This window comes from Clarias gariepinus, chromosome 18 (assembly GCF_024256425.1).
Source record: "Clarias gariepinus isolate MV-2021 ecotype Netherlands chromosome 18, CGAR_prim_01v2, whole genome shotgun sequence".
Lineage (NCBI taxonomy): Eukaryota > Metazoa > Chordata > Actinopteri > Siluriformes > Clariidae > Clarias > Clarias gariepinus.
The window spans coordinates 682,501-710,000 of record NC_071117.1 but is presented as its reverse complement, the minus strand read 5'-3'; the positions used below and the strand labels follow the sequence as shown (position 1 = coordinate 710,000).

The window sequence follows — 27,500 nt, the reverse complement described above, 5'->3', positions numbered from 1 at the left end:
TATAATCACATGCAGGTTTTTTAACTCATACTGATTTATATCATAACCAACAGATGAAGTTTTAATCATGTAGTTACTGCAGGAACACAGTGAGAAGTGCAGGCTGTTTGAGTTCTGGTCCTCCTCGTGAGTTTGAGGCAGATTTTGAACATGTGAACTTAACAATATAAAGGAAAAATACTCACTGTTTCATCTTATCAGACTGATATTGCAACAGTCTGTATCCAAAAAACTCCTCATTATTTCCTGAGAATTTCTCTGGGTCCAAAACGTCAACATTAAACCCATAGGAAAGTGAGACACCTGAGAGACAGACAGATTACTATGAGTATTATTGTTCTGAATATCATTACACCAACAAGGTTAGACTGTGGTTCTAGTGAAATCATCTTGTGTGATGAGACTCCTCAGTGTTTTATTGTTCTGCATTGCCCTGCATAAATCAGTGACTTTACTAAACACTGTCAAAATATGAAGTATACCAGAAACTGGACTCCATATGAACTTCTCCACATCTCCTGTTATACTGAACTTCCAGCCTCCTAACACACAGTATGAGTGCAGATCAATCCCTGCTATCCGTTATCACCCAGATGAGGATGGGTTCCCTGTTGAGTCTGGTTCCTCTCAAGGTTCCTTCCTATTACCATCTCAGGGAGTTTTTCCCTCAGCATTGGACTCAGAGTGGTGCTGCTGATTAAACATCTTTGCCAATCTGTACACTACACTACACAAAGATTCTGTCACAGAGCACCACAACTGTAAAGAAATAATAATATTCATAAGTATTTAAACACTACCATGATATTTATTTATTTTCGCCTCTGTACACCCCCATAGGGCTTTTAAAATAAAGCAGTGGGACCAGATCACTGGTGTGGTTTATTATTGATGATGTGACTTCAGCTCCACTTTCTGCTGAGGTTCATTCAAACGCTGCAGAACTGATAGGACTGATAGAGTTTTACAGTACGGATGGATAATGAGCCAAAATGTAGCATAAAAGCAACCAAAGGCAAAGAACTGGAACTTTCAGGTTGAGTCACCTGATCTCAACCCACCCGATCTGCTCTTCACTTACTGAAGACTGAACTGAAGGCAGAAAGAGCCAGTGAAGGTCTGGGGTATCTCAAAAAGAAGCTTTAACACAATCTGTGTTGACTGAGCTGTGAAACTCAGATGATTGCAGTGAACTAAGTCAAGTGCAGGCATGAGGAGAAAAAAAGTCCTCATCAATGGAACGAGGCTAGCAAGAAACATCAAGAGAACAACAACAACAGAAGAATAAAGATCCATGCTCCTCTCTAATGACATTAGAAATATTAATAAATACATATGCAAAATATAAGTGTGTATTTAGGGAAATATAGACCTGTATAATATTATGTTAATATCAAACACGTAATTGTATTAATATAAAGATATAATATATCCATATTATTTTACTGTATATTATAATTACATTCTGTTACTTTTTATGTTTCTGGGACTTTTAGTTCTCTTAATGAGTGTGAACGGAGTTAATTCAGTCAGGTATAGATTCACTATAAGCAGCTTTACCTGATTAAACCACGTTCAATATGTGACACAGGGCTGCTAAAAAAAGTTGTTGTTGTTTTTCAATATGTGTCACATGAAACTGATTAAGATAAAACAAATTTATTACTACACAAATATAACCCGAGTAAATATGAAATTATTTTTGTTCAGTTTTTAAATAATGATTTTATTAATTAAGGGGTAAAATCTTTCCAAACCAGCCTGGCCCTGTGGAATATGTGTATCTTAGTGTGATATTAACATTAGTTTGATGATCTGAATCGTTTAAGTGTGACAGATATAAAGCAGTAAACAGTATTTAATGAAACAACGTCTATAATCAGTGTGACGAGCCTTCGCTTAGACTCTACTCTCAGGCACAGTGTACGTGTGTGTGTGTGTGTGTGTGTGTGTGTGCAGGAAATGAGCTGCTTAGTCTGACAGACTAGAAGTTTGACGGGCGTGTCACACATGCTGCTTTTTTCATGCAGTAAAACCCAGAAGCGTTCTTTCTTTTTTCTAAAAAGTGCTCTTTAACATCACATGCTGCTCTTTTTCTGGCCTACAGATATTTTCCTGTAAGATTTTTATTTTATTTCTTTTTTGCTGGAATATTAATGTTTGAAAACCAGGAAAAATAAGTCACAAACTGAAGATCTATAAGAAAGTTTTAAAAAAAAAAAACTAAAAAAGGGTGTGTGAGACATTTGCACTGTGTATCCACTGTGTGTTAGTGTTAGCTCAGTGAACCTCTCCATCTTACACACACACTTACAAGACCACACACTGATTGTCTCGTAGCGCGACAATTCAATAGAATTAACTCCTTTTTTTGTTTTTTAGATTGTTGGTTGTCTTCAGAAACCACAATCTATTTTAAAAACAGACAAACGTGTTGTACCAGTTACTGATGATGTGATCTGGGTGAAGTTCAGCCCAACATGTCCATTACTCCACAGTGAAATGCTTTACTATGTTAGTTTTTTGTTAGTAGTCTGTCAACTTAACAATTTCATTTAGACATCTATTAGCTGATGTAGTGTTGTAATAAAACTCACATCTTCTTCTCTAACTGGAAATGAAATTGAGGAAGAGATTCCATCCGCCTTCGCAGCACAACGGACCTCAGTGAGATATTAATCAGCTTCAGCTCATAACTTACAGTGAGACGAGGTCGACCCGACGCTCTGAAGGTCACCGTCACTGTGTGTGTCCCTGTAGCTCGCTGTGAAACAGCTGTATGAGGTGTACTTAGAGACGCAAGGTTAAAACTCTGATGTAGAAATGGATCAAGTCAGAAGAAAAGACAAAAATGAGAACTAGAGCAGCTGGAGTGTCAGTTAAAGGTTACTGAGGAGCAGAGAGGTGGAGGAGTTCACCTCCTCCAGGACCTATAACCTACTGATCTCTGTCTTTACTCTCACACACATTCACACTCTCTTCTATTTTAAACCCATTGTGGTGACAAATACACTCTTCTGAATAAACACACACACCTGACTGTACGGTGATGTTAGTGAAGTGTTCACTGTTTCACAAATAATTCATTTATTTATTCCTTCTCTCTACTGCTGATCCTGGTGCCAATCCATCAACGGGCACACACACACACACACACACACTCAATCAGCCTAATCTGCATGTGTATGGAAGGAAACCTGAGGAAACCCTTAAAGCACAGGGAGAACATGCGAACTCCACACACATGGACCTACTAATGATTAACTAAAACCTGAAGTATGTAAATAGCATTAATTTAGGAGATTGTCACAAAGCAGCTTTACAGAAATACAAACCGGATTCCAAAAAAGTTGGGACACTATACAAATCGTGAATAAAAACTGAATGCAATGATGTGGAGGTGCCAACTTCTAATATTTTATTCAGAATAGAACATAAATCACGGAACAAAAGTTTAAACTGAGAAAATGTATCATTTTAAGGGAAAAATATGTTGATTCAAAATTTCATGGTGTCAACAAATCCCAAAAAAGTTGGGACAAGGCCATTTTCACCACTGTGTGGCATCTCCCCTTCTTCTTACAACACTCAACAGACGTCTGGGGACCGAGGAGACCAGTTTCTCAAGTTTAGAAATAGGAATGCTCTCCCATTCTTGTCTAATACAGGCCTCTAACTGTTCAATCGTCTCGGGCCTTCTTTGTCGCACCTTCCTCTTTATGATGCGCCAAATGTTCTCTATAGGTGAAAGTTCTGGACTGCAGGATCCTTCTCCTATGCAGCCATGATGTTGTGATTGATGCAGAATTTGGTCTGGCATTATCTTGTTGAAAAATGCAGGGTCTTCCCTGAAAGAGATGATGTCTGGATGGGAGCATATGTTGTTCTAGAACCTGAATATATTTGTCTGCATTGATGGTGCCTTTCCAGACATGCAAGCTGCCCATGCAACACGCACTCATGCAACCCCATACCATCAGAGATGCAGGCTTCTGAACTGAGCGTTGATAACAACTTGGGTTGTCCTTGTCCTCTTTGGTCCGGATGACATGGCGTCCCAGATTTCCAAAAAGAACTTCGAATCGTGACTCGTCTGACCACAGAACAGTCTTCCATTTGCCACACTCCATTTTAAATGATCCCTGGCCCAGTGAAAACGCCTGAGCTTGTGGATCTTGCTTAGAAATGTCTTCTTCTTTGCACTGTAGAGTTTCAGCTGGCAACGGCGGATGGCACGGTGGATTGTGTTCACTGACAATGGTTTCTGAAGGTATTCCTGAGCCCATCCTGTGATTTCCTTTACAGTAGCATTCCTGTTTATGGTGCAGTGTCATTTAAGGGCCCGGAGATCACGGGCATCCAGTATGGTTTTTACGCCCTTGACCCTTGTTCCAGATTCTCTGAATCTTCTGATGATGATAACTGCAAAGTCTTTGCAATTCTTCACTGGGTAACACTTTTCTGTGGGAATTGGTGATCCTCTACCCATCTTGGCTTCTGAGAGACACTGCCACTCTGAGAAGCTCTTTTTATACCCAATCATGTTGCCAATTGACCTAATTAGTGTTTATTGGTCTTTCAGCTCCTCGTTATGCTCAAATTTACTTTTTCCAGCCTCTTATTGCTACTTGTCCCAACTTTTTTGAATTAACATATTTTTCCCTTAAAATAATACATTTTCTCAGTTTAAACTTTTATTCCGTGATTTATGTTCTATTTTGAATAAAATATTAGAAGTTGGCACCTCCACATCATTGCATTTAGTTTTTGTATAGTGTCCCAACTTTTTTGGAATCCGGTTTGTAAAAATTCTGGATATAAATAAAATATTGATATATTTAAAGCATGTATAAATGTATAGCTTCATCTGTTTGTCTTAGTGTGCGTCTCAGTTTGTGACGTTCTGAGATAAACACGAGGAAGAAACCTTGAGGAACCAGACTCAAAGAGAACTCATCATCATTTAGGTGATCCCAGCTAGTGAGAGTATGAACCAAGCCCTTCTTTAAGTGTGTGCTCTGAGGTCTAAAGTGCTGTCCACTGTGTTGAGGTTACACACTAATCACTGATGCAGACTTGTGATGAAACGTTCTGGTGATTTCAGTCCTACAGCAAACAGAGCGACTGCAGACACGTGCAGTAAAATAACTTATACACCAAAGAGGAACCAGTCTTACAGAAACCACTAATGATCACGAGTCCACACTTGTGCAAAATTCTACTGTACAAAATATAAAGGCATGTTTAGGAAAGTGTGATTTTAAACATGAGCTCCATCACTGAGTTTAAATAAAAAAAAACTAAATAGTTTCCTTTTTTAAAAACAACATCTAGACTGAAATATGACAGTTGATGCGGAAAATGACGGTTGCAGTATGAAAACCTTTTAACCCACAAAGAGGAGTAAAACTGAGAGAGAAGACTCTGTGTGGAGACACACGTTTACATTCTTCCTGTTTTCGTCTAATTTCTCTCCAGATTTTTTTTCTCTCTGTCGCTTTAAAACACATGCAAAGTTGTTTAAAAGCACCAAATTACAATTAAACCTGAACCTGATGATTTTACCTTTTTTTTTTTTTACTCTACTGTGTGTGTGTGTGTGTGTGTGTGTGTGTGTGTGTGTGTGTGTGTGTGTGTGTGGTAAAAACAGTTGAGGATGAAAAGTGAGGATCTTAACAGGAAGTGCAGTTTGATATCAACACAAGATGAAACACTTGAGACAGTTAACACGGTTTAGATTCAAATAAAAACAGACATTAATGTTAAAGAGGGAAAAACCTTCTCACCCCAGAGCAGCAGGACGAGCAGCGCCATCCTCCTCAACCTCAACACACTGATCTCTCTCCAGCTATCTCTATCTCTCTGAGCGTCTCTGTGTGTGTGTGTGTGTGTGTGTGTGTGTGTGTGTATTAGGTGACAAGAAGTCAAAACAGGAAGTAAAATTTTCACTAAAGCCCCGAGCTGAAACTCCCAATTATACCTCAAAACTAACCAATCTTACACACACAACCCCACCAACACACACACACACACACACACACACACACATGCATGCAGTGTAAGTACACGTCGTTAGGAGTTAAAGAGTTTGTAGAGTTAAAGGTTAGAGAAGCTTTGGACTGTTTGAGTCTTGTGAATGACTGGCTGTCAATTGACTCTATTTGGTTCCGAAGTCTCCTTTAAATATAATCAATCAATTTAATAAAATATAAAATCCCTTTCCAAGGTCCCTGTTTGATGAGACATGTGTTCCCCGGTTGCAGTGTGCTTTCTCAGGATGCTGCTCTTACGTCTGATGGCTGAGGACTTGCCCAGTGTCCCCACGGCTCCTGTTCCCTCCTGTCCAAGTCCTCAGCCTCACATCAGTCTTTACATTCACATTTCATACAAACCTCTATGATTCCTATGATTGTGTACAGCTGCTTTGTGTTAAAGTGCTATACAACTAAAATTTTATTCAATTCCTAATAATAAAATAACTTCAGATAACTTCCTTTCTTGTAAATTATTACAAAACCTAAACTCTGTCTGACCCTAAACTGAAAGATTAAATATTAGTGTAGTGGTTTACGAGCAGTGTGTGTGTGTGTGTGTGTGTACAGGAAGATGTGGTAATGGAAGGGTGTGTTTCCTGCATTGTAAGCACACACGACACACATTTACATCATCAGACAGACACCCTCGCCCAGCGCTCCTTACAGTGTATCAGTCTCATTTATACTGAAGAGCGGCTGAGGGCCTGGTCCAGGGGCCCGGCTGAGGGCCTCCTCCAGGGGCCCGGCTGAGGGCCTGGTCCAGGGGCCCGGCTGAGGGCCTCCTCCAGGGGCCCGGCTGAGGGCCTGGTCCAGGGGCCCAGGGGTCACAGCCTGGTGGTGGTGTTGAGGTCCGAGCTGGTGACCTTCTAACCAGAGGTCTAACAAACACACCCATTCATGTAAGGACAACCACATCAACGTTTCACTTGCTGTAGATGTTTCTGGACAAGTATGAAAGCAGTTTGAGCAGAAACCTGGAGAATCAGGAGGTGTAGAGCTCAAGAGAAGATGTTTATCCTCAGATCGTCTGGATCTTCCAGTCTGAGGATAATTTACACCCTTTATACTGAGTTTATACACTCACTCACGCTACACCGAAATCATATGAATACGCAATGTTAAAGGAAAAGTAAAGAAGAAAGAAAAACTAATTACACACTGAGAGACTTCGCTTGTGCTAACAGACACACACACACACACACGAATGGCACTAATGAGCTCAGAACTGTGAGAAAACAGGAAACTTTCAGCACATTTGCAGATACACATTCACACATCTGCACACGCTGCATAATTTCCATCACACCTCTGATTACACACACACTCAAACACACTAACACACACAGAGATGTGCACTCACAAACACACTAACACACACACAGAGATGCGTACTCAGAAACACACTAACACACACACACAGACACACTCAACACACTCAGAGACAAGCACTCACACATATACACTACTTTGAGATGTGTACTCACACACACACACACACACACACACAAAATCCCAAAAACACTAAGACACACTCAGAAGTGAGCGCACACACACACACACACACACACACACACACACACACAGACAGTGCATAAATATTCCCATGAAGCAACTTTCGTTTCGTCATAGCCCTGTTGGTCTTTACACAGAAATAACATGAGTGTGTTTCTGCACTGTGTGGTCTCATAATGAAACCTGTTAGGGTTAACAGAGCTCCCGCCCAAACCTCGCTAAATCTCACACCCAACCAACATCTGGCTCAGCGCAAACATCTGACACATGCAATGCTCTCTTAGTCCTTATTATTATTATTTTTTTTTTTTTTATTATTATAGTTGTTTTTGTGTCTGTCAGAGTTTACAGACAGTCAGACAGACACACACACACACACACACACACACACTGAAACCATGTGGGAGGAAAGTCAAACACACAAATAAACACACAAAAATAAATCATGGCAGTGTGACAGGTACAAAATGTTTAAATAGCAGACTGCTAAATTCATACACACTGTAAAATCCTACACACTAACACACTAACACACTAATAAGTATCTGGAGTATTGCTTGCAGTTTGTCTCTTCTGGGTGTGTAGTCACTGCTGCCCTTCTCACATCTGGGTGTGTACGGACTTCTGCAAACATGTCTTACTGTAAACACAGGCTCGGTTATTGCAGCTTCTTAACCTCTATATAATCCTGGACATGTTACTAATAAACATCACCAACATAACAGAGGGGCTTAAAATGTTTACACACTTCAACAGTTCTTATATGTGCCTTCTTAGAACTTGATGGCAACAGTGTGCAGTATTATGTTTCCTCTGAAGAGGTCAGTAATAGATACCAGAACATCAGAAGAGGGGCGTATATTTTTCATATTTGTTTACACGTGTTTTCATGTTGTGTATAGTGATGTTTCAAGTTTGTATACATTTTTGGGCCCTCTCTGGACACACATTGATAAGCCATAACGTTACTACTCAGAGCATTAAGCCCAGAGTTGTGTAGTTTCCCATGTGCCACCAGGGCAGCTCTGAGCCTCAGGGCATGGCTCCATAGGGCCTCTGGGGGGTGCTGTGGTGTCCGGGGGCCTTGGGCTCTTTGGATGCTGGGTCCTGGTCATGTTGCATTGCCTTTTTCCAGTAATTTGTGCTACATTGGCTTTTCTGTGGGCTCAGACCGGATGGGCTGGCCTTTGGTCCCCGCGGGTTTGGGTGAGCCCCAGGTGAAGCTGTCACTGGCTTACTGGGGTATAACTGGCAATCAGTGTTAATGTGTGAGTGTTATGGCTGATCAATGTATACATACTGTATATAACTGAGGAAGTAAAAGAAACGTTTGCACATTATAATTCATTACACACCTTCAGAAGTACCAACAGACTTCTGCTGTCCAACTATGTCTGGACTAAACAAAAAGAGAAATAGAGGGAGAGAGTGGTTCAAGTATAACTGTACAAATCTTTTTAAAGCCTGACGTCCTCCATGTTGTCCTCAAAACTGTCCTTCACAGAGAAAGAAAAGCAATAATTCTCTTTATTTAGATGGACAGATTAACAGGAATACCTAAAGAAGAGAAAATTCAGGCCAGTCAGATGTTTCAGTTGCAGAGTCATTACCCCATGAATCTTATTGCAATGAATGAAAATGGTAATATCAGCACATGTAAAGTGCTTACAAATGTAAACACTCATGTGCTCAGTCCTGAAACCTTTGCAGAATCTCACAAGTCTTCTTAGCTAGAATGTCCTGGACTTTTTTCACTCTGCGCTCGGACACGGGTCTCACGTAGCTGTCAGGCAGCACCACTGCCATGCCGTCCTGCACTTCCCCCATTACCAGCAGGGGGCTCTCTTCCTGCATAGTGATGTTGGGACATGGACAGCTCCAATCCATGTGGACCAGTGTGACCTCAAGATATCGAGCCTTGAACTGCTTTAGGCCCATCTTTTCATCCCACAGTACCTGCTCTAGACTGAAGCGAGCAATACCTGAGTCCAGGTCCTTGATCAGCTCTGTGAGACGGCCCACGATGACAAAGTTGCTGCGGCACAGACTAGGCACCAGTCTACCCTTTGGCCTGCAGCTCATGCATGGTCGCGATCTTCGATGTGGACAGCTCGTCTGGCACTCTGCCCTGGAGTGGAAGTTGTTACTGTTCCCACGGCAACCTCCGTAGACAAAGGCCTGGCATTGCTTGGTGACAGCATTGTAAGCCCAGCGGGGCTCCCAGTTCCTGCAGGGACCTTGAACAGCTGGAAGGTTGCACACGGTCATCTCCTCATGCTCACAGGATGTTTGACACTCTTCATATGTCTCAAACCTGTTCCTCCCATGCAGACACCCTCCATGTGTAAAGGGCTGGCAGGAGCCAAGCACAGCATCGTAATGCCAATCCACATGGCTCTCACCACACTTTCCTCGTTCGACACTCAACAAGCAGTCAGACGGAGAAAATGGCTGCTCAGGAAGGTCCGTTCCCCCGTCAGAGTCTTCAAAGTCGTCACGTTCATCACGCCGAACAACTGAAAGAGGGTAATCAGCACGCAGAACACCAACAGAATTGCGAGCAACACAGGTGTAGATTCCTGTGTCAAACACCTGAGCGTTGTACACAACAAGCTGTCCGATGTTTGTGATTACAACATTACCATACATCTGATCTGGCCTCATGAGCTGACGCTCTGATTGCTTTTCCCAAGTGATGTCAGGCTTCGGATGTCCAATCACATCGCAGTGGAAGCTGACGGTTCCTCCTAGGTAAACAATCCGGTGCTGGGGGTTGGAGTAAAGAGTAGGGGGGAAAGGGGCAGAGGAAGTGGGTGTGGGTGGGACTGTGGTGTCTGATGGGGTGGGGCTTGCATACAGATGATATCGGCATGTGACCACGGTCAGCGTCACACCCTGAACACAAGCCTCTGCGTCCATGTAACACCGGTTAAAGTACGTCAAGCCATCAGAGGCACAGGTAAAGCTGGGCTCACTCTCACAGCGATCCTGACACTTACACACAGGTTGACCCGCCCACATCACACACACTGCCCCCTGCTGGCTGCACAGGAAGCCATCACAGCTGGCCTTACCCTCGGTGGACACATTTGTACCTGGTTGGGCATCAGGAGCAGCAAGTGACAAGGAAGAATCGTCTGAGAAACGAGCCGCCACGCAGCTGAGCAGACCACACACGTTTGTGCAACATTTTTCAAAGATGGCACAGTCCTGTAACAAACACACACACAAACACAGATTAGTATGTTTTTCAAGATTCTGTTCATTCTAAACTAACAGGTTTTTTTGTCAGTGTGTGATGATAGTGTTGTAGTCAAGACCCCTAGCAAAAACTCATTTAATACCAGAACAGAGTGAATTCTCATAGGGCATTAACATATCTGCCTTTAACTATGTGTCTGATGCTGTCTGATGTCCTGTGTATACTGCATTTGTTTGATTCGCAGCTTGTGCATGAAATCTGAATGGTAGGGCAGTAGGGCAGTGTAATCAGTCAGCATGTCAAAAAATGGCAGATAGTTGTGAGACGAGGTGCACATTCAATTCAATTCAATTCAATTTTATTTGTATAGCGCTTTTAACAATTGTCATAGTCGCAAAGCAGCTTTACACAATCAAAAGAATTATTTACGTTTGTATGGAATGAAAAAATTAATGGTGTAAAATGCACAGAAAACAAACGTTTATAATATGGTTGCAAGCTTTGATAATTAGGCCCAATCACCTGCGCCATCGCCATCTGGGCGCACCAGAAAGATAGTGGGCGTTTTGAAAACAACCCAAAATAACTGACTTCCTATTGCATAGAAAAAGTCATGAAAATCAGCACCCACATCAAAGCCCTGGATAATTGAAATAAAAAAAACAATCAATAAACTGCATAAATAATTAAAAATAAATATAGTTGCAAAGTAATGATGATCGGGCTCAAGCACTATCGCCACCCAAGCGCACCACACAACCTGGTTATGTTAAGACCTCCAAAAACACCACACAACCAACCATGTTAAGACCCATAAAAAGGCCTCAGGAGAAAAAAGCATCACAACATGATGTTACTCAATGTGACTTTTCGTCACGTGTCACGCCCAGGGCCCAGGCGCTCAGGTGTCCTAATGGCAGCAAATTCCAACCTGTATGATGATTTTCATGATTTTTGACCATGTTAAGATCCTAAAAAAGCCCCAGATGCTAAAATAAAATTATCTTTAGGAGATCAATAGGACTTATGTTATAAAACTTGGGCTCTAAAAACTATTTATAAATATAAATAAAACCTGTGTATCATGTTAGAACATAAATTTGTACAAACACAGCCAGGACATGAAGTCCACCAGGTTTCTCAAAAAGATAAATGATTGATATCATATAAGATGGTATGAGATTATTTAATATACTTTTACACAGATAATAAGAATCATGATATGTTTTAAGACTTGAGACTGAAGAGTTGTGCTGATTAGCATCAGCTGGTTTAATCAATAGATGGAACAAATATGAGGGAGGACGTGAAGCCGGGGGGGCCACATCTGCACAAACTTCTCTAAATGATCTTCAGGAAGTGATTAAGTGATTGATCGAGTGACACCAGAGTACTGCACAAATTCCCTCTTCATCTCTCAACCAAATGGATTTTGTGAATGTTATCTAAACATAATAGCTACCTGTATGTTTAGCCAGTTAGCCAGGCGCTCATGCTACGTTAATGTAGTTAACAATAAGACAGCCCTCATCAGGCTACATAGCTAATGTATATAAAGTTAATGTCAGCTCTGACTAACAAACACTGGACGCTGCCTCACTAAGGGGGGGGGGGGTTAGAGAGGCATCAGGCAGATCTCGAGTACTACTAAACACACACACACACACACACACACAAAAAAAAGGGAAGGACAATGAGGATGTGCTTCTTGCTGATCACTGTTCTGGGCTGACAGTGGACAGGACACATCACATGATGAGGACAGTGAAGTCTTACACTTGTCTTTTCAGAAATGATGGATATCACCGCTTCAGTTCTACAGATACAAACAAGCAGTGTGTAAAGTGTGTTGCTCATGAGAGTCACAGGAGCAGAGATGATTGATGCTCAAGAACATGTGAAGAGCAGATCTGAGATAAACTTAGAGGAAGAGTTTTCAACATTCTGTTATCTGACTCCAGGAAGTGCCCTCTGTTTTATACTCTCTCTCTCTCTCTCTGTCTGTGTGTGTTTCATGGGTGTGGTGACTACTTCCTGTTGTCGGCTATGTTCTTCTAGAAGCTATAAACAGCCTTTCACCAGCATTAAATATTTTTCTACTTTATGTTAACAAGACAAAAATAATACAACTTGTCATGTTACTGAAAACCTGCGTAGAAGCGCAGACTCGTGTATGCTGACGATAAAGCGAGCTTACTGTGTTCACTCTGTTACTGAGTGCTGTTTCTGAAGAATCCTTCCACAATCTACATCCGTCTGTAACGCAGTTCAGCCCCCACCTGGTTTATAACAATTATCATAGTAATAAAATCATTTGTTTTCAGCCAATTATAGCACATCAATACGAGAGTGAAACACATCAGTCTCTCCAGATTGTTTAAGGTTGTGTATTCCACTACATATTTCAGGAAATGCTTAATTAACAAATCTCTTAATAAACCAAAACACAGAGCTTATAATCCATGCTAAAGATTTAGGTGAGACAATGAACAAAACAACAAGGCACTTTAATAAGAACACTGATAGAAAATAAATGAATCTAAATCAGACTGGAAACAGTTAATCTAGGACATGCTCAGCCAGATTAATGAAAAGTGAACAGGCAGTAGATGCAGCCACATTGATGTGGGTTGGCCACAAGTTGGTCCTTGATGTGCTAGAAAAAATTCATTGGGTGCTGGGATGAAGCTTGAAATGCTGGAATGTAGACTGGGCACCAGGTTTGAGCTTGGCAAGTGGGTGCCAGGTTGGGACATGATTAGGGCTAAGCGCAGGAGAGCCTACTTAGTGGGAATTCAGCAAGAGCTTGACTGGCACTGAGCAAGACCACAGGACAGTTAAGGTCTCCTTTTGACTGACAAGAATCTGACCAGGATTGACCTTTGATGAGAAGGTAACTGGGGTGACATGGGACAGAAGAGATCAGTTCCTGTGTTTTGAACAGAGTTTGACACGAGATGATTCTCAGGCAGTGTTACTACCAAAAGCCATCAGCACGACATCCTTAAACCCAGGGACACCATTAGAGATGTGCCAAGCTATCTTTGTAAAACAGTGGAAACCCCAAGCCTGTCACACACAGCTGGACTGTCCAAATATACATTCTTATGGGGGAGGTGTCTAATCAGCACTGTGCACTCTCCACTTACCCACTGCATGATGGCAATCTAGCTTACTGTCAGGAACCCACAGAGACCGGCATGTAAATTCAGGCAACACTCATTGCATACAACGAGTATCTTAATTAATGAAAACAAAACAATAAAACGATGAAAACCAAAATGGAGAGCCAGTGTCTCATAAACACAGTGCTTATAATGTCCTACAGACAGGAGGGTTTAATATTAAAGCTGGACACAAAGAGACGGGACACTTATAATGAACAGACTTCTGAACCAGGAAGTAGCAGATCTACAGCCTGTGAACTTTGAGGATGCTGGAAAACCGTAAAAATAATACAGATCCTCAACTTTAAACCAGGTTAAAACAAGAAGAAGAAGAAGAAGAAGGGAAAGGAGGAGGAGGAGGGTGAGCGATGAACCTTGCTGGAAGGTCTATTTTTCACAATCTTTACCGCCTCAACACATGACGTTCTCCGGTGGTTATTTCTGTAATCATGAACTTTCACAGAGGCTCTGTGTGATAATCTAATGATAACTTATCACACAACGTTCTCTAGCGGTTATTTTTAGGTTTTATTTTTAGTTTAGTTTTTGATACTGGAGTTGAGCATGAACACTCCAATGTAGTTATGATCTGATGCATTAATGACTCATACGCATAAAAAACTATTAAATCTTTAATGATGCAATGATTTTGCAGTTTTTATCTATTACATGTTTATGTTTAGTTTTATTTTATTAAATGATACAGTTTTGAATATCAGTTTCATGGCTTGTGTTATTTTATGTAGACAATTAAACAGGTCACTCGAGAAGAACGTGGACTGTGTGCTGATTATTTATGATAAATTTATGAATATGTAAAGGAGATAATGAGGTGAGTAAATATTAAGGTGGAATGTTAGGGGAACGGTAGGGAAACATTAATGAAATGTTAGGGGAACGGTAGGGAAACAGCAGAAGAATGGTAAGACAACTTTAGGGGAATGTTGGGGCAATGTTCTACAAATCTAAAAATAATGTTCTATTTCCATAAGGAATACTTCGCTGGATAACCAAAAACAAACATTCTAAAAACCAAAAATGGTTAGTCTGCTAGTCATGTTTTCTGCTCATACCAGCTGTGTGTAAGTCTGTAATTATATGATCCATCCTTTCATAGATATTTGTTTTATATTTACATTTGTTCTGGGTGATCGCAATTGTTTCGTCGCCAGTTTATCCTGATTCCTATGATGACTAATTGGCATTTGCCTTAAAGGCAGGATGTGCTCTGAGATGAGGTAGTGTCAGCCGTGTCAATCGTGAACCCCGCTAGCCCTGCATCACTAAAGAAACGGTAACCCTTATAAATTATAAATACCTGACTCTCATAAATACCTGGGTGTTCATCTGAACAGCAACCTGGACTGGACAGGCAACACAGACACAAACTATAAGAAAGGACAGAGCAGACTCTTTCTGCTGAGGAGACTGAGGTCTTCAGGAGTGCAGGGAGCTCTACTCAAGATGTTTTTCACTCTGTAGTGCCCTCAGCCATCTTCTATGGAGCTGCTTGCTGATTGCATCTCAAATCAACCAGTGGGTTCCACCACATGATCACAGATTTTGCTGATTTTTTCACCGATTGTTGGTATTGGCATGAAAATGAAACCCGCCAATTTTTTTGTCCCAACTCACGCTCGTTAAAAAATGGCAGCCATCTTGATTTTTGGCCTCAACGCGCTTTAAGACGTGCCACGCCCCTTTTTGAAATCCTCTTTTCCTAGATAACTCACTTGCTATATGTCATATGGAGATGAAACTGGGTATATTTATGTAATTTTTCATGTAGAATCAGATTCTGTTCAGAATTTGGCTATCTCTTGTGGTTATGGAGATATTTCTTTTCTACCCCCCCCAGAACCCAAGGTCTGCATGTATATATGTTACTCAAAAAAAGAGGGTTACTTCACATCACCTCATCTTGAAAATAAATAAAAACCAGGAGTGTGTTATGCCTTGTTTTATAGAAATCATCAAAAATGAATTGTCCAGGTTTTGCAACATTTTATGATTTAACACAGAAATGTACTGCAATATCTGTAAAATACTTAATGCATACTCATAAAATCTGCTCCTTTCAAAGTGAAAGTTACCTTAAATTCTTCTGTAATGCATATCTAGTCAAAGACTGATTATGACGGTATTCATCTCTCTACACTGAAAGGACCAAAAAAAATAGTTACTAGCCAGTAGTTACTAGTTACTAATGGTTAATATCTTATATATAATAATACTATCTTACAATACAGTTATAATATCTGAAATTTGTGTGCAATAGCAATGGTGCAATAACACCATATTTAAATTGTGCAATATTACCCTTGTGCATTTGTTGGTCCTACTGCAATTTGTTTAAAAGTGCAACTATTGTTTTGCTTTTCTTTTTCTTTTGTATTTATACAATGTACTGTCCCTATTTTTTTCTATTTGTACAATTTTTTCTTTGCTGCTGTAACAAAGAACGTTCCCTGTTGTGGGACAAATAAAGGTATATCATATCTTATCTTATCTTAAATTTACAGAAAATATAGATTTACGACTCATTAGTGCCCTCCAGTGACCTGCAGCATGTTACTGCATTATAATCATGAACACTTCATGTCCAGAGAAGTGCAGTTCGTTCATAAAATATAATGTCCTGGACGTCACACTGACGTAATGATGAGATGTGCAGACAGTCCTGCAGTAACAGAAATACGGTAAATATAGCTGCAAGCAATGATTCGATTAACAGAAATAATGATGGTAGAAAATGGTTGACAACATCTTTTCCTGTGACTGGGACGATGGCGAGACAATGATGAGACGATGATGAGACAATGATGAGACGATGACGAGACGATGACGAGATGATGACGAGACGATGATGAGACGATGAGGAGACAATGATGAGACGATGATGAGACGTCACAGATCTCAGTGAACAGTGACAGTGATGAAATCAGCATGTGATATTGTTGACAAAAAAGGACGAGACTAAAAGGTTTATAAAAATAAAATCTATAGAAACATCTGACCTGAAGAGACGCATCAAGACACCCCATAATAATCCCCCAGTAATGTAGAGTGTGTGTGTGTGTGTGTGTGTGTGTGTGTGTGAGCTCAGTGTGAGTAAGTGTGTGTGTGTGAGTAAGTGTGTGTGTGTGTGTGTGTGTGTGTGTGTGTGTGTGTGTGTGTGTGTGTGTGTGTGTGTGTGTGTGAGTGTGTGTGCTCAGTGTGTGTGTGTGAGTGTGTGTGAGTGTGATCAGTGTGTGTGAGTGTGTGTGCTCAGTGTGTGTGTGTGTGTGTGTGAGTGCTCAGTGTGTGTGTGTGAGTGTGATCAGTGTGTGTGAGTGTGTGTGCTCAGTGTGTGTGTGTGTGTGTGTGTGTGTGTGTGTGTGTGAGTGTGATCAGTGTGTGTGCTCAGTGTGTGATCAGTGTGTGTGCTCAGTGTGTGTGTGTGTGTGTGTGTGTGTGTGTGAGTGTGTGTGTAATCAGTGTGTGTGTGATCAGTGTGTGTGTGTGTGTGATCAGTGTGTGTGTGATCAGTGTGTGTGTGTGAGTGTGTGTGTGTAATCAGTGTGTGTGTGTGTGTGTGTGTGTGTGATCAGTGTGTGTGTGTGAGTGTGTGTGTGTAATCAGTGTGTGTGTGTGTGTGTGTGATCAGTGTGTGTGTGTGTGTGTGTAATCAGTGTGTGTGTGTGAGTGTGTGTGTGATCAGTGTGTGTGTGTGTGATCAGTGTGTGTGTGATCAGTGTGTGTGTGTGAGTGTGTGTGTGTAATCAGTGTGTGTGTGTGTGTGATCAGTGTGTGTGTGAGTGTGTGATCAGTGTGTGTGTGTGTGTGTGTAATCAGTGTGTGTGTGTGTGAGTGTGTGTGTGTAATCAGTGTGTGTGTGTGTGTGATCAGTGTGTGTGTGAGTGTGTGATCAGTGTGTGTGTGTGTGTGTGTGTAATCAGTGTGTGTGTGTGAGTGTGTGTGTGATCAGTGTGTGTGTGTGTAATCAGTGTGTGTGTGTGAGTGTGTGTGTGTGTGTGTGTGTGTGAGAGTGTGTGTAAGCTCCTCACCTGGTCAGTACTACACTCCCTCTCGCACGTGCTCTGCGCGTCCACCCACAGGTGCGGGTTGAGGGAGTTGGGACAGACCCCAGCATGCACCGCGCCGCCGTCCGCGAGCCCCAGCGCCACCGGCCACAGGAGGAGGAGGGGGAGGGGGAGAGCACAGCGTCTCACACACCTCATCACAACACACACACACACACACGGATAAACAAACAGCAGATCCACACTCCGAAAGTTCACTTCCGAATCCACACACACACACACACACACAGCGCCGCATCCGACAGTCACACACACACGCGCGCTCTCGTGCACGTGTGTGTGGTCACTCCCCCCCGCGCGCGGTCTGTCCCACACCATCACAGAGGTCGGAGCGCGCGCAGGGACACTGTTACTGTCAGACATCAAAGGCAGAGCGAGACTCACCTCTGGGGCTTTACTGCGCGCGCTTCCGCTCTACCACCAGTTTAATAAGTCTGGATGTGGTTTACACACACACACACACACACCATTCAGACTGATACCGCAGTAACACTAGTGATATTAGTTTATTCAGTCACACACGTGTACAGAGTGCTGAGCTTCTCCATCACACACACACACACACACACACACTACAGTCAGTGTGGTTTATAAACAATAAGAAATCATTTAGAGAGAGAAATATATACTGTAGATAGAGGGTGAGCACTGAATGCTGTTATTATTATTATTATTATTATTATTATTGTTATTATTATTATTATTATTGTTATTATTATTATTATTATTGTTATTATTAATATTATGGTCTTCTCAAGTGTCACTTGACTGTAGAGCTGAATGTCAGTACGTTTTATTTATTATACATTTATTTATTTATCATTCTATTTTACATTATTCCCCTTTTAAATATTTTCTCTTTTTTTCTGCTGCTGTTATTTTTTTCTGACGTATTCCTGAGTTTTGGCAATATGAATGTAAATACTTAAAAATGGCAATAAAACACCTTTAAATCTAGATAGACATAAAAACCATGGGCGATAAATAGATAGATAGATAGATAGATAGATAGATAGATAGATAGATAGATAGATAGATAGATAGATATTTGTTTATGGTAGTAATATTAAATCTTTGTGTCCTTGTGTTACTGCATCTCTTGGTGCTGGATATCCAGGATTTTCTTCTGAATCAATAAAGTATCTGTTTAATCTAATTGTACCGTAAGGGAGAAGACAGTAAATATAAATGATATTGGATTTTAGACTGAGAGACTCATCCCTCGTTCTTCAGGGACTGTTTCAGTGTTTCGGCATCCCCTGCACTACACACTCTCACACATCTGCACATCTATCTGGGAGCGTCACACACTCACACCTTTAGTTACTCTGGACTTGTCTTTATTGTGTGACACTGCAGTGTTCAGTTCAGTGTGTTAAGTATGCAGGACAGTCTGGGAAAGCGAGTGTGTGCATGTCAGTGTGCAGGAGTGTGTCTTTGTTGTGCTGCGACACACTGCCTCTGGGCCTTTATGCCTGGATGGTGACCTCTGAACCTCGCACTGACCTCTGACCCGCTGCATTGTGGCCGATCTGGAGGCAAATAAAATGTCCGTCAGCACAAAGACACAATCTGCTGCCTCTTTGTTACACTCTGAAAATACACAGAAAAAAAACTCACTCCCTGGTATAACACACACACACACACACGCGTACTTTAAAACAGACCGCTCGGAAATTAGAACGTAAATGGCATCAAACTAAATTACTAGTATTTCAAATAGCATGGAAGGAGAGCATCCTGAACTATAGAAAAGCTCTTAGTGTAGCTAGATCAACATATCTCTCCACTCTTATAGAAAATAACAAAAATAATCCTAGATTCTTATTTAATGCTGTAGCCAAATTAACCAGAAATAAGACCACTGCAGAAATCTCCACAACAACATCATGCAATAGTGAGGACTTCATGAACTTTTTTAATAATAAAATTGTAAATATTAGGCATAAAATTGAGGTTTTGAAACCGAACAATGTAATTGATGCAGATGTTAATCTAGCCATGTCAGATCAGAACCTAGAATACTTTACTCCCCTTGAAGAGAATGAACTAATTTCACTCATCTCTTCTTCAAATTCATCAACCTGTATATTAGATCCTGTACCGACACATTTTCTTAAACAGATAGTACCAGCAATAACAGAACCCCTGTTGAGAATAATTAATTCTTCACTCAGCATTGGTTATGTTCCAAAATCTTTTAAATTAGCAGTTATCAAACCAATAATTAAGAAACCTGACCTTGAGCCCTGTGAGCTGTCCAGTTACAGGCCAATATCAAACCTCCCCTTTATCTCTAAGATTCTGGAAAAGATAGTAGCGGAGCAGCTATGCTCATATATACATAGATTTCCCCCATGGGCTTCTGCTCAGGGTCGTGTCCCTTTTTACAGCAGCAGATTTGTTTAAACACAACACACTCCCTCTGGTACACAAGAGAATTAAGGACACTTCATTAGGAATTAAGAGAGGTCAAAGGCAAGAACATTTACATGCAGTGCGACCTCTGTCTTCCAGCTACACAAGACCTGTCTGGATTAAAGTATTCAACTCTAAATTAACTAATAATAATAAACCTAGAGGAGAGTGCCTGACCTGAAGCTGATGGCTGGAAAAACACTAAAAGTGTTTCAGTTTTTGCTTAAAAACTGTTAGCAATGTTTTGCTATTCTGAACATTTACAAAAAATATAAAGTAAATTATTCCTTATAGAACTTGAGGATGTGAAGTGAAATTGCACAGCTGCAAACATCTGGACAGTTCACTGCTGCTTTATTATTATTTAAAATGACCAAAGAAGGTCTGATGTGAAGGTCTGCAGGATTTGCTCGTGTCTGTATAAGGGGATGACACGCACACGCACACACACACACACACACACACACACACACATGCAGGTGCTGAAATGAAAGTTTAAAGATATTGCAAATGTACTTGAGACCTTGCGCTTGCCCTTGACCATTCACCTTATCCATTACGTGATTGTGAGTAAACCCCCATCTCTCTCTCTCTCTCTTCCTCTCTCTCATTTTCTCCCCCTGCCCCCCTTTTCCTGCCTCCCCTCCCATCCTCCTCCCACACTGTCTCCGTTTCTGCGCTCCATTGTAGTGGATCCAAAGCCTGTACTGGGAACACTGGGTATGAGGCAGGAGTACAGTGAACTGGTCAGTTTCAGGGCACCATGCTCACACACACACGACCTAAGTCACGTTTTTATTATTATTTTATTTGCTTTTATATTTCCATATTCCCATATTGCATTCCATTATTAATATGTTTAAGCATTTACATTTTGTTGGATTTATTTATTACATATATTTGCATAATTGTAGTACATGTCTAATATATTTTCATTTTTGATTTGCAAATAAAAAAAGATTGTTCCTGTTCCTGTTCCAGTATTACATACAATATTTGTGTCTGTAGTTTGACTGTGTACCAGCAGGGGGCGACATATGACATTTATGATGACATCACTCAAAAGAACCATCACTGTAGTGTGTTGTAACTCCACACACTGTAATGTACAGGGGAGAACCACATGCTCCAGGTGAATCTGTTGTCAGTGAAAATGAACATTCTGTGAGTGACGAGTGAAGCTGATGGACAAGTACACAACACTACTGATGTTCTACTGGATCCCAGGGATGACCCGGTGATCTGGTTCTCTTTTAATTCAATTCAATTCAATTTATTTATATAGTGCTTTTAACAATTGTCATTGTCGCAGAGCAGCTTCAAAATCTAAAGAATAATTATTAAGTTTGTATAAAATGTGTGTGTGTAGGAATCAAAATTATAAGATTGATCTTTAAATAGAAATAAATACAAAAATAAATTGTGTTGTTTAGAGATCAAAGAGAACTTGATTACCATAATGACTGTAGTATATTATAGCCATTTCGGCAGTAATGATCTGTAGGATTTGTGGAAAACCGTCTTTTGAACAGCAGCAGGTAATCTGATGGACACAGGACACAGGACACAGTGTCCCTGAGGGATACAGCTTACAGAATAATACACACTGAATAAAGACAAGTGTGTAAACTACGGTCAGAAGAGGAGAGCAACCAAGATCTAGTTAATGAAATACACTAAACTCGTTATCTCTAGCTGTTACACAGAGACTGTGAAACCAGGGTGAAAGGTCTGGGTGACACGGGTCTCGTTCCTGATTCAGATTTTTTCAAATTTAAATATTTTATTTGTCACAAACATAGTTGGATATGAAGTGAAAGGCTTGTATGACCAGCTTAGTGTAAACAAGGCGTAAGATCCTCAACCTTACAGAATGGGATTTCTTTGTATTAATAAGTTAGACAGAGAGTTCTGCTGTACAGAGAGACACACAGACATGGACGTGGGCTTCAACCTCAAATAATAATCATAATAATAATAATAATAATCATCATCATCATCATAATAATAATAATAATTCAATTCAATTTTAATTATATAGCGCTTTTAACAATGGTCATTGTCTCAAAGCATCTTCACAAAAAATTAAAGAATTGTTTTGTTTTTTTTTTTTAGAAAAGAAAAGAAAAGAAAATATTTGGAAGTGTGTATGTGTGAGAAAAATGTGTCTAGATAATAATGAGATGAATGAAATGTCTAATAATAATAACATCACTGAGTACATTAAAGATCAGATTATTATTAACTTGAACATTATAACTCTTTCTACAGACTCTTTCACTCTTTAATCATAAGTATTTACTCTACATTTGTTTTTCGACGCGACTCCTTTAAGACATCACGCGCGCGCTCTGGCGCCACTGAGACGGGTGCGCGCGACATGACGGGTGCGCGCGCGGGCGGGAGCGCGGATTTACCTCAGGAATGATAGCGGGAATGTGAAGTTACTGCTCGCGCGCTCCGTCATGAAATAAACCCAAGTTTGTGTGTGTGTGTGTGTGTGTGTGTGTGTGTGAGGGTGGGTGTATGTGTGTTTAAGAAAAGTGTGTGTGTGTGTGTGTGGTCACTCAGTAGAGCGGAATTACAGAATGGACACCGTGGATCCGGGTGAGTAAAGTTTATAAACACTGAGCTAACGGCTAACTGAGAGAAACTTCCTGTCAGGACCTGCCTTCTGTCACACACACACACACACACACGCACACACTGAGTGACAGGTCAAGATTATAAACGCTTTAGAAGTCTCTCATCATTAATCATCTGTCAGAGTGATACAGAGTCACGTGACATGACTTTAATATCACTGATGTTATTGTTGTTGTTATTGTTATTTTTATTGTTGTTGTTATTGTTATTTTTATTGTTGTTGTTGTCATCGTTGTTGTTGATGATGACTATGATGTCACTGTCTCCACGGCAGCCTTTCATTAATAAATAAAGCAGTGTATTGTGTGGTTTAGAGTGTGTGTGTATGTGTGTGTGTGTGTGTGAGAGAGTGATGTGGGGTGTGTGTGTGTGTGATGTGGGGTGTGGACATATCCACACTGACTCTTATTCAGCTCTTGTGCTTTTATCTTCATGGATTCACAATAACAATATGGCCGGTCTGACAGGGAATCTAAACCGTCTCTTCTAAATACCGTCTCTTCTCAACACGGTCTCTCCTCAACACCGTCTTTCCTCAACACGGTCTCTCCTAAACACCGTCTTTCCTCAACACCGTCTCTCCTAAATACCGTCTCTCCTCAAAACGGTCTCTCCTCAACACCGTCTCTCCTCAACACCGTCTCTCCTCAAAACGGTCTCTCCTCAAAACGGTCTCTCCTCAACACGGTCTCTCCTCAAAACCGTCTCTCCTCAACACCGTCTCTCCTAAATATCATCTCTCCTCAAAACGGTCTCTCCTCAAAACGGTCTCTCCTCAACACCGTCTCTCCTCAAATGGTCTCTTCTCAACACGGTCTCTCCTAAATACCGTCTCTCCTCAACACCGTCTCTCCTAAATACCGTCTTTCATAAACACCGTCTCTCCTAAATTCAATTCAATTCTATTTGTATAGTGTTTTTAACAATTGTCATTGTCGCAAAGCAGCTTTACACAATCAAAAGAATTATTTAAGTTTGTATTAGATGTGAATGTGTATAAATCTAAATGATCAGATCGTCCCTGGTGAGCAAGCCCCAGGCGACGGTGCTGAGGCAAAAACTCCCTGAGATGGTAATAGGAAGAAACCTTGAGAGGAACTTAAGAGGGAACCCATCCTCATCTGGGTGATAACGGATAGCAGGGATTGATCTGCACTTATACTGTGTGTTAGGAGGCTGGAAGTTCAGTATAACAGGAGATGTGGAGAAGTTCATATGGAGTCCAGTTTCTTATGGAGGCTCAGGTAGACTGTAGGAAACTTCAGTCCTAAACTATCAAGTGACTGCATTCACGAGTCCTCAGAGAACAGCTGTCTGTATCAGCCGAGGACAGGACCGTCTTCATGGTAAAGTGGACCCGTCCCCAGTCACCGCACGCATCCCAGGCAGACCACACAGGGCATCCAAGTGAAGAGGGACACCAGGACGAGTCAGACAGGTCCAAAGGACAGAGGTAGTCTGTATCACTGGCATCTCAGAAGAGACGTGTAGTGAGAGAAAGAGACAGGGAGATGGAAAGAGAGAGGTTGCTTTGCATCCTCTATCAATTCACCAACAAACGTAAGTGATCAATAAAAGTGTGGAAGACAACATCTAAACATACCAGCTCACCGTAATACCGAGACTGTGTATGAGTCATGAACACTATTTGGAAGACTATTCCATAACTTTGTGGCTTTGTAAGAAAAAGCTCTGCCCCCTTCTGTAGTTTTCATAATACGCAGTACTGACAAGCAGCTTGTATCCTTTGATCGAAGTAGGCGTGGCAGATCGTAAGACACAAACAGTTTACTCAGATACTGCGGTGCAAGACCATTTAATGCTTTTTACGTCAAAAGTAGTACAGTGGAAGCTTGGATTACGAGCAGGCTTGTATTCCAAAACATTCAAGTTCAAGTTGGCTTTATTGTCATTACAACCATATACAGTTAGTACACAGTGAAACGAAACAACGTTCCTCCAGGACCAAGGTGCTACATGCAACATAAATTTACAACATAAATAAACATAGACCCTAAACTAGCTAACCAAGAGGCCTCGTTAACTGGCTAGCAGAGACAGGACAGAGAGACCTAACATAAATTACAACATAAATTACAACATAAATTAACAAAAACTAACTAGCTAAGTATAACTATTTTACAGACAACATAAAGTGCACGTGCAAATGTGCAAACAAGAGCAACAACAAAGTGACAGTGCGCAACCACGACATAAACAGAACATAAAAATATGGTGTTGAAGTAGTGGGTAAACAAACATTATTTAAAAACAGCAGCAAGAATTAAGGAATTAGTGCAAAAATTAGTCCAGTAATGATCATTGTGCAAAAGATTGTTAAAAACAGTGAAGCATTTACAGGTTGGTGTGTACGATAATTTGGTGGTGTAGGTCAGTGTGTCTGCACTTGTGTTGATTAGTCAGTCCAGTCCCAATATTTTGAGGTAATTGAGTTAAGCTGAGTGATAATGTTTGTGTTTGTGTGTGTGTGTGTGTGTGTGTGTGTGTGTGTTTGTTTGTTTGTTTGTGTTTATCAGTCCAGTCCCTTTTTGTTGAGGAGACGGATGGCTTGTGGAAAAAAGCAGTTGCACAGTCTGGATGTGAGGCCCGAATGCTTCGGTACCTTTTTCCAGATGGCAGGAGTGTGAAGTGTGTGTGAGAGGGGTGTGTCCGATCAGCAACAATGCTGGTGGCTTTGCGGATGCAGCGTGTGGTGTAGATGTTTTCAATAGAGGGAAGAGAGACCCCGATGATCTTCTCAGCTGTCCTCACTATCCGCTGTAGGGTCTTGCGGTCTGATATGACACAATTCCCAAACCAGACAGTGATGCAGCCGCACAGAATGCTCTCGATAGTTCCTCTATAGAAGGAGGTCAGGATCGGTGGTGGAAGCTGGGCCTTTCTCAGTCTTCTCAGAAAGAAGAGACGCTGTTGGGCTTTCTTGTGTAGGGAGCTGGTGTTGAGGGACCAGCTGAGGTCCTTCTCTAGGTGGACACCCAGGAATTTGGTGCTTTCGACGATTCCCACAGAGGAGCCGTTGATGCTCAGCGGAGAATGGTCGCCTCGTGTCCTCCTAAAGTCGACAACCATCTCCTTTGTCTTGTCAACATTTAGAGACAGGTTGTTGTCTTTACACCAGTTCGTTAGCCTCTGCACTTCCTCTCTGTACGCTGACTCGTCGTTCTTGCTAATGAGACCCACCATGATCGTGTCATCAGCGAACTTAATGATGTGGTTCGAACTGTGTGTTGCTACACAGTCGTGAGTCAGCAGTGTGAACAGCAGGGGACTGAGCACACAGCCTTGTGGGGCCCCAGTGCTCAGTGTGGTTGTGCTGGAGGTGCAGTTTCCGATCCGTACTGACTGAGGCCTACCGGTCAGAAAGTCCAGGATCCAGTTGCAAAGGGAGGTGTTCAGGCCCAACAGGTTCAGCTTCCCAATCAGTTGTTGGGGGATGATAGTGTTCGTAAACCAAACCCCCCTAAGAAATTATGAAAACTCAAATTATTTGTTCCACAGCCCAGAAAAAGAAATACATAAAAAAATTAACACAAAATATAAAGTAAAAATAAAACAAATTAACCTGCACTTTAGTAAAAATAAATCCCGACAGATAAGTGTTCCCATTTGTGTGTGTAGCTCCCTTCTTCCCCTTCTCGCCTTACACAGTTTCACGCACACAACGGAAACACTGTTTTATCTGAAAAATGAACAAGAAATCTCTCTAATGACACTCGATTGAGCGACACACTAACGGAATCACTGCTGTAAAAATAAAACAAATGAACCTGCACTTTACCTTTGAATTTATTAAAAATCTTTGCTCATCTTGCAGGACACTCGCAAACCGAGGTTTCACTGTATTTTAAAATGGATGTGAAATTTCACAGGGAGCCAAAACACCACGACTCCTGAACACCGTCTTTTAAACACTGCTCCTGAACTACACTCACTCTATGACTTTGATGTGAGTTTGGATTTATAGAACATGTTGAAACTGGTTTTCAGCTGCTGTCGGGCCGGTTAGTCAGAGTGTGTGTGAAGCTCATGAGACTCAGCACCTTTAAAAAGGAACAAACACGAAGAAGTCAAAGAGCTAAAAATTACAAATTAACCACATTGTAATTCAAGAGTTTTTCCTAAACACGGTGTGCGTGCATGTGTGTGTGTGTGTGTGTGTGTGTGTGGGTGTATTGTGCAGGTTCCTACTCCAAGAGACATGCAGCGGTCAGTAACCCCCTTTTGGACGAGCTGCCCAGTTACCAGTCCCTGCTGTACAGGCGGAAGTCCTCAGGAAACAGTAAAAGGCGCAGTTCCACGCGGGGGCGCTACAGCTCCGTCGGCAGCTCCTCAGAGACTGGGGCGAGCAAAGAGCGAGGGACGAGCAGAGGGGGTGAGAATCAGGACAGGAAATGGGCGTACGGGAGGGGGGACAGAA

The 27,500-nt window shown here is 41.4% G+C and overlaps 3 protein-coding genes across 3 annotated transcripts in view; 1 reads left to right on the top strand and 2 right to left on the bottom strand.

Annotated features, from left to right (window-relative positions):
• The window catches only part of LOC128506723 (integrin alpha-M-like), a 100,052-nt gene extending 94,126 nt beyond the window's left edge, over positions 1 to 5,926 (bottom strand). Inside the window, exons 1-2 of the mRNA XM_053477289.1 lie at positions 5,787 to 5,926; positions 186 to 303 (exon numbers count right to left, since the gene is read on the bottom strand). Of these exons, the coding sequence (XP_053333264.1) occupies positions 186 to 303; positions 5,787 to 5,814 (146 nt within the window). The 5' untranslated portion in view covers positions 5,815 to 5,926. The remainder of the gene's footprint in view (positions 1 to 185; positions 304 to 5,786) is intronic.
• Positions 5,927 to 9,090: 3,164 nt separating this feature from the next.
• On the bottom strand, positions 9,091 to 18,136 carry wfikkn1 (WAP, follistatin/kazal, immunoglobulin, kunitz and netrin domain containing 1). Its single transcript, XM_053477550.1, has 2 exons — positions 17,963 to 18,136; positions 9,091 to 10,757 (listed from the first exon to the last, which is right to left on the bottom strand). The coding sequence occupies exons 1-2, from the start codon at positions 18,134 to 18,136 to the stop codon at positions 9,237 to 9,239; spliced, it is 1,695 nt and encodes a 564-aa protein (XP_053333525.1). The 3' UTR covers positions 9,091 to 9,236.
• A 4,683-nt stretch (positions 18,137 to 22,819) lies between these two features.
• LOC128506725 (transmembrane channel-like protein 7) overlaps positions 22,820 to 27,500 on the top strand; it is an 11,676-nt gene continuing 6,995 nt past the window's right edge. The window contains exons 1-2 of the mRNA XM_053477291.1: positions 22,820 to 23,023; positions 27,264 to 27,500. The exon at positions 27,264 to 27,500 is cut by the window's right edge and continues 73 nt beyond it. Coding sequence (XP_053333266.1) covers positions 23,005 to 23,023; positions 27,264 to 27,500 — 256 coding nt within the window. The 5' untranslated portion in view covers positions 22,820 to 23,004. The remainder of the gene's footprint in view (positions 23,024 to 27,263) is intronic.

Coding starts and splice junctions, on each gene's coding strand:
- wfikkn1 (XM_053477550.1), bottom strand. CDS start 18,136: ATGAGGTGTGTGAGACGCTGTGCTCTCCCCCTCCCCCTCCTCCTCCTG. Junction 10,758..17,962: donor GGGAGTGTAGTACTGACCAG/GTGAGGAGCTTA, acceptor TGTTTGTTACAG/GACTGTGCCATCTTTGAAAA.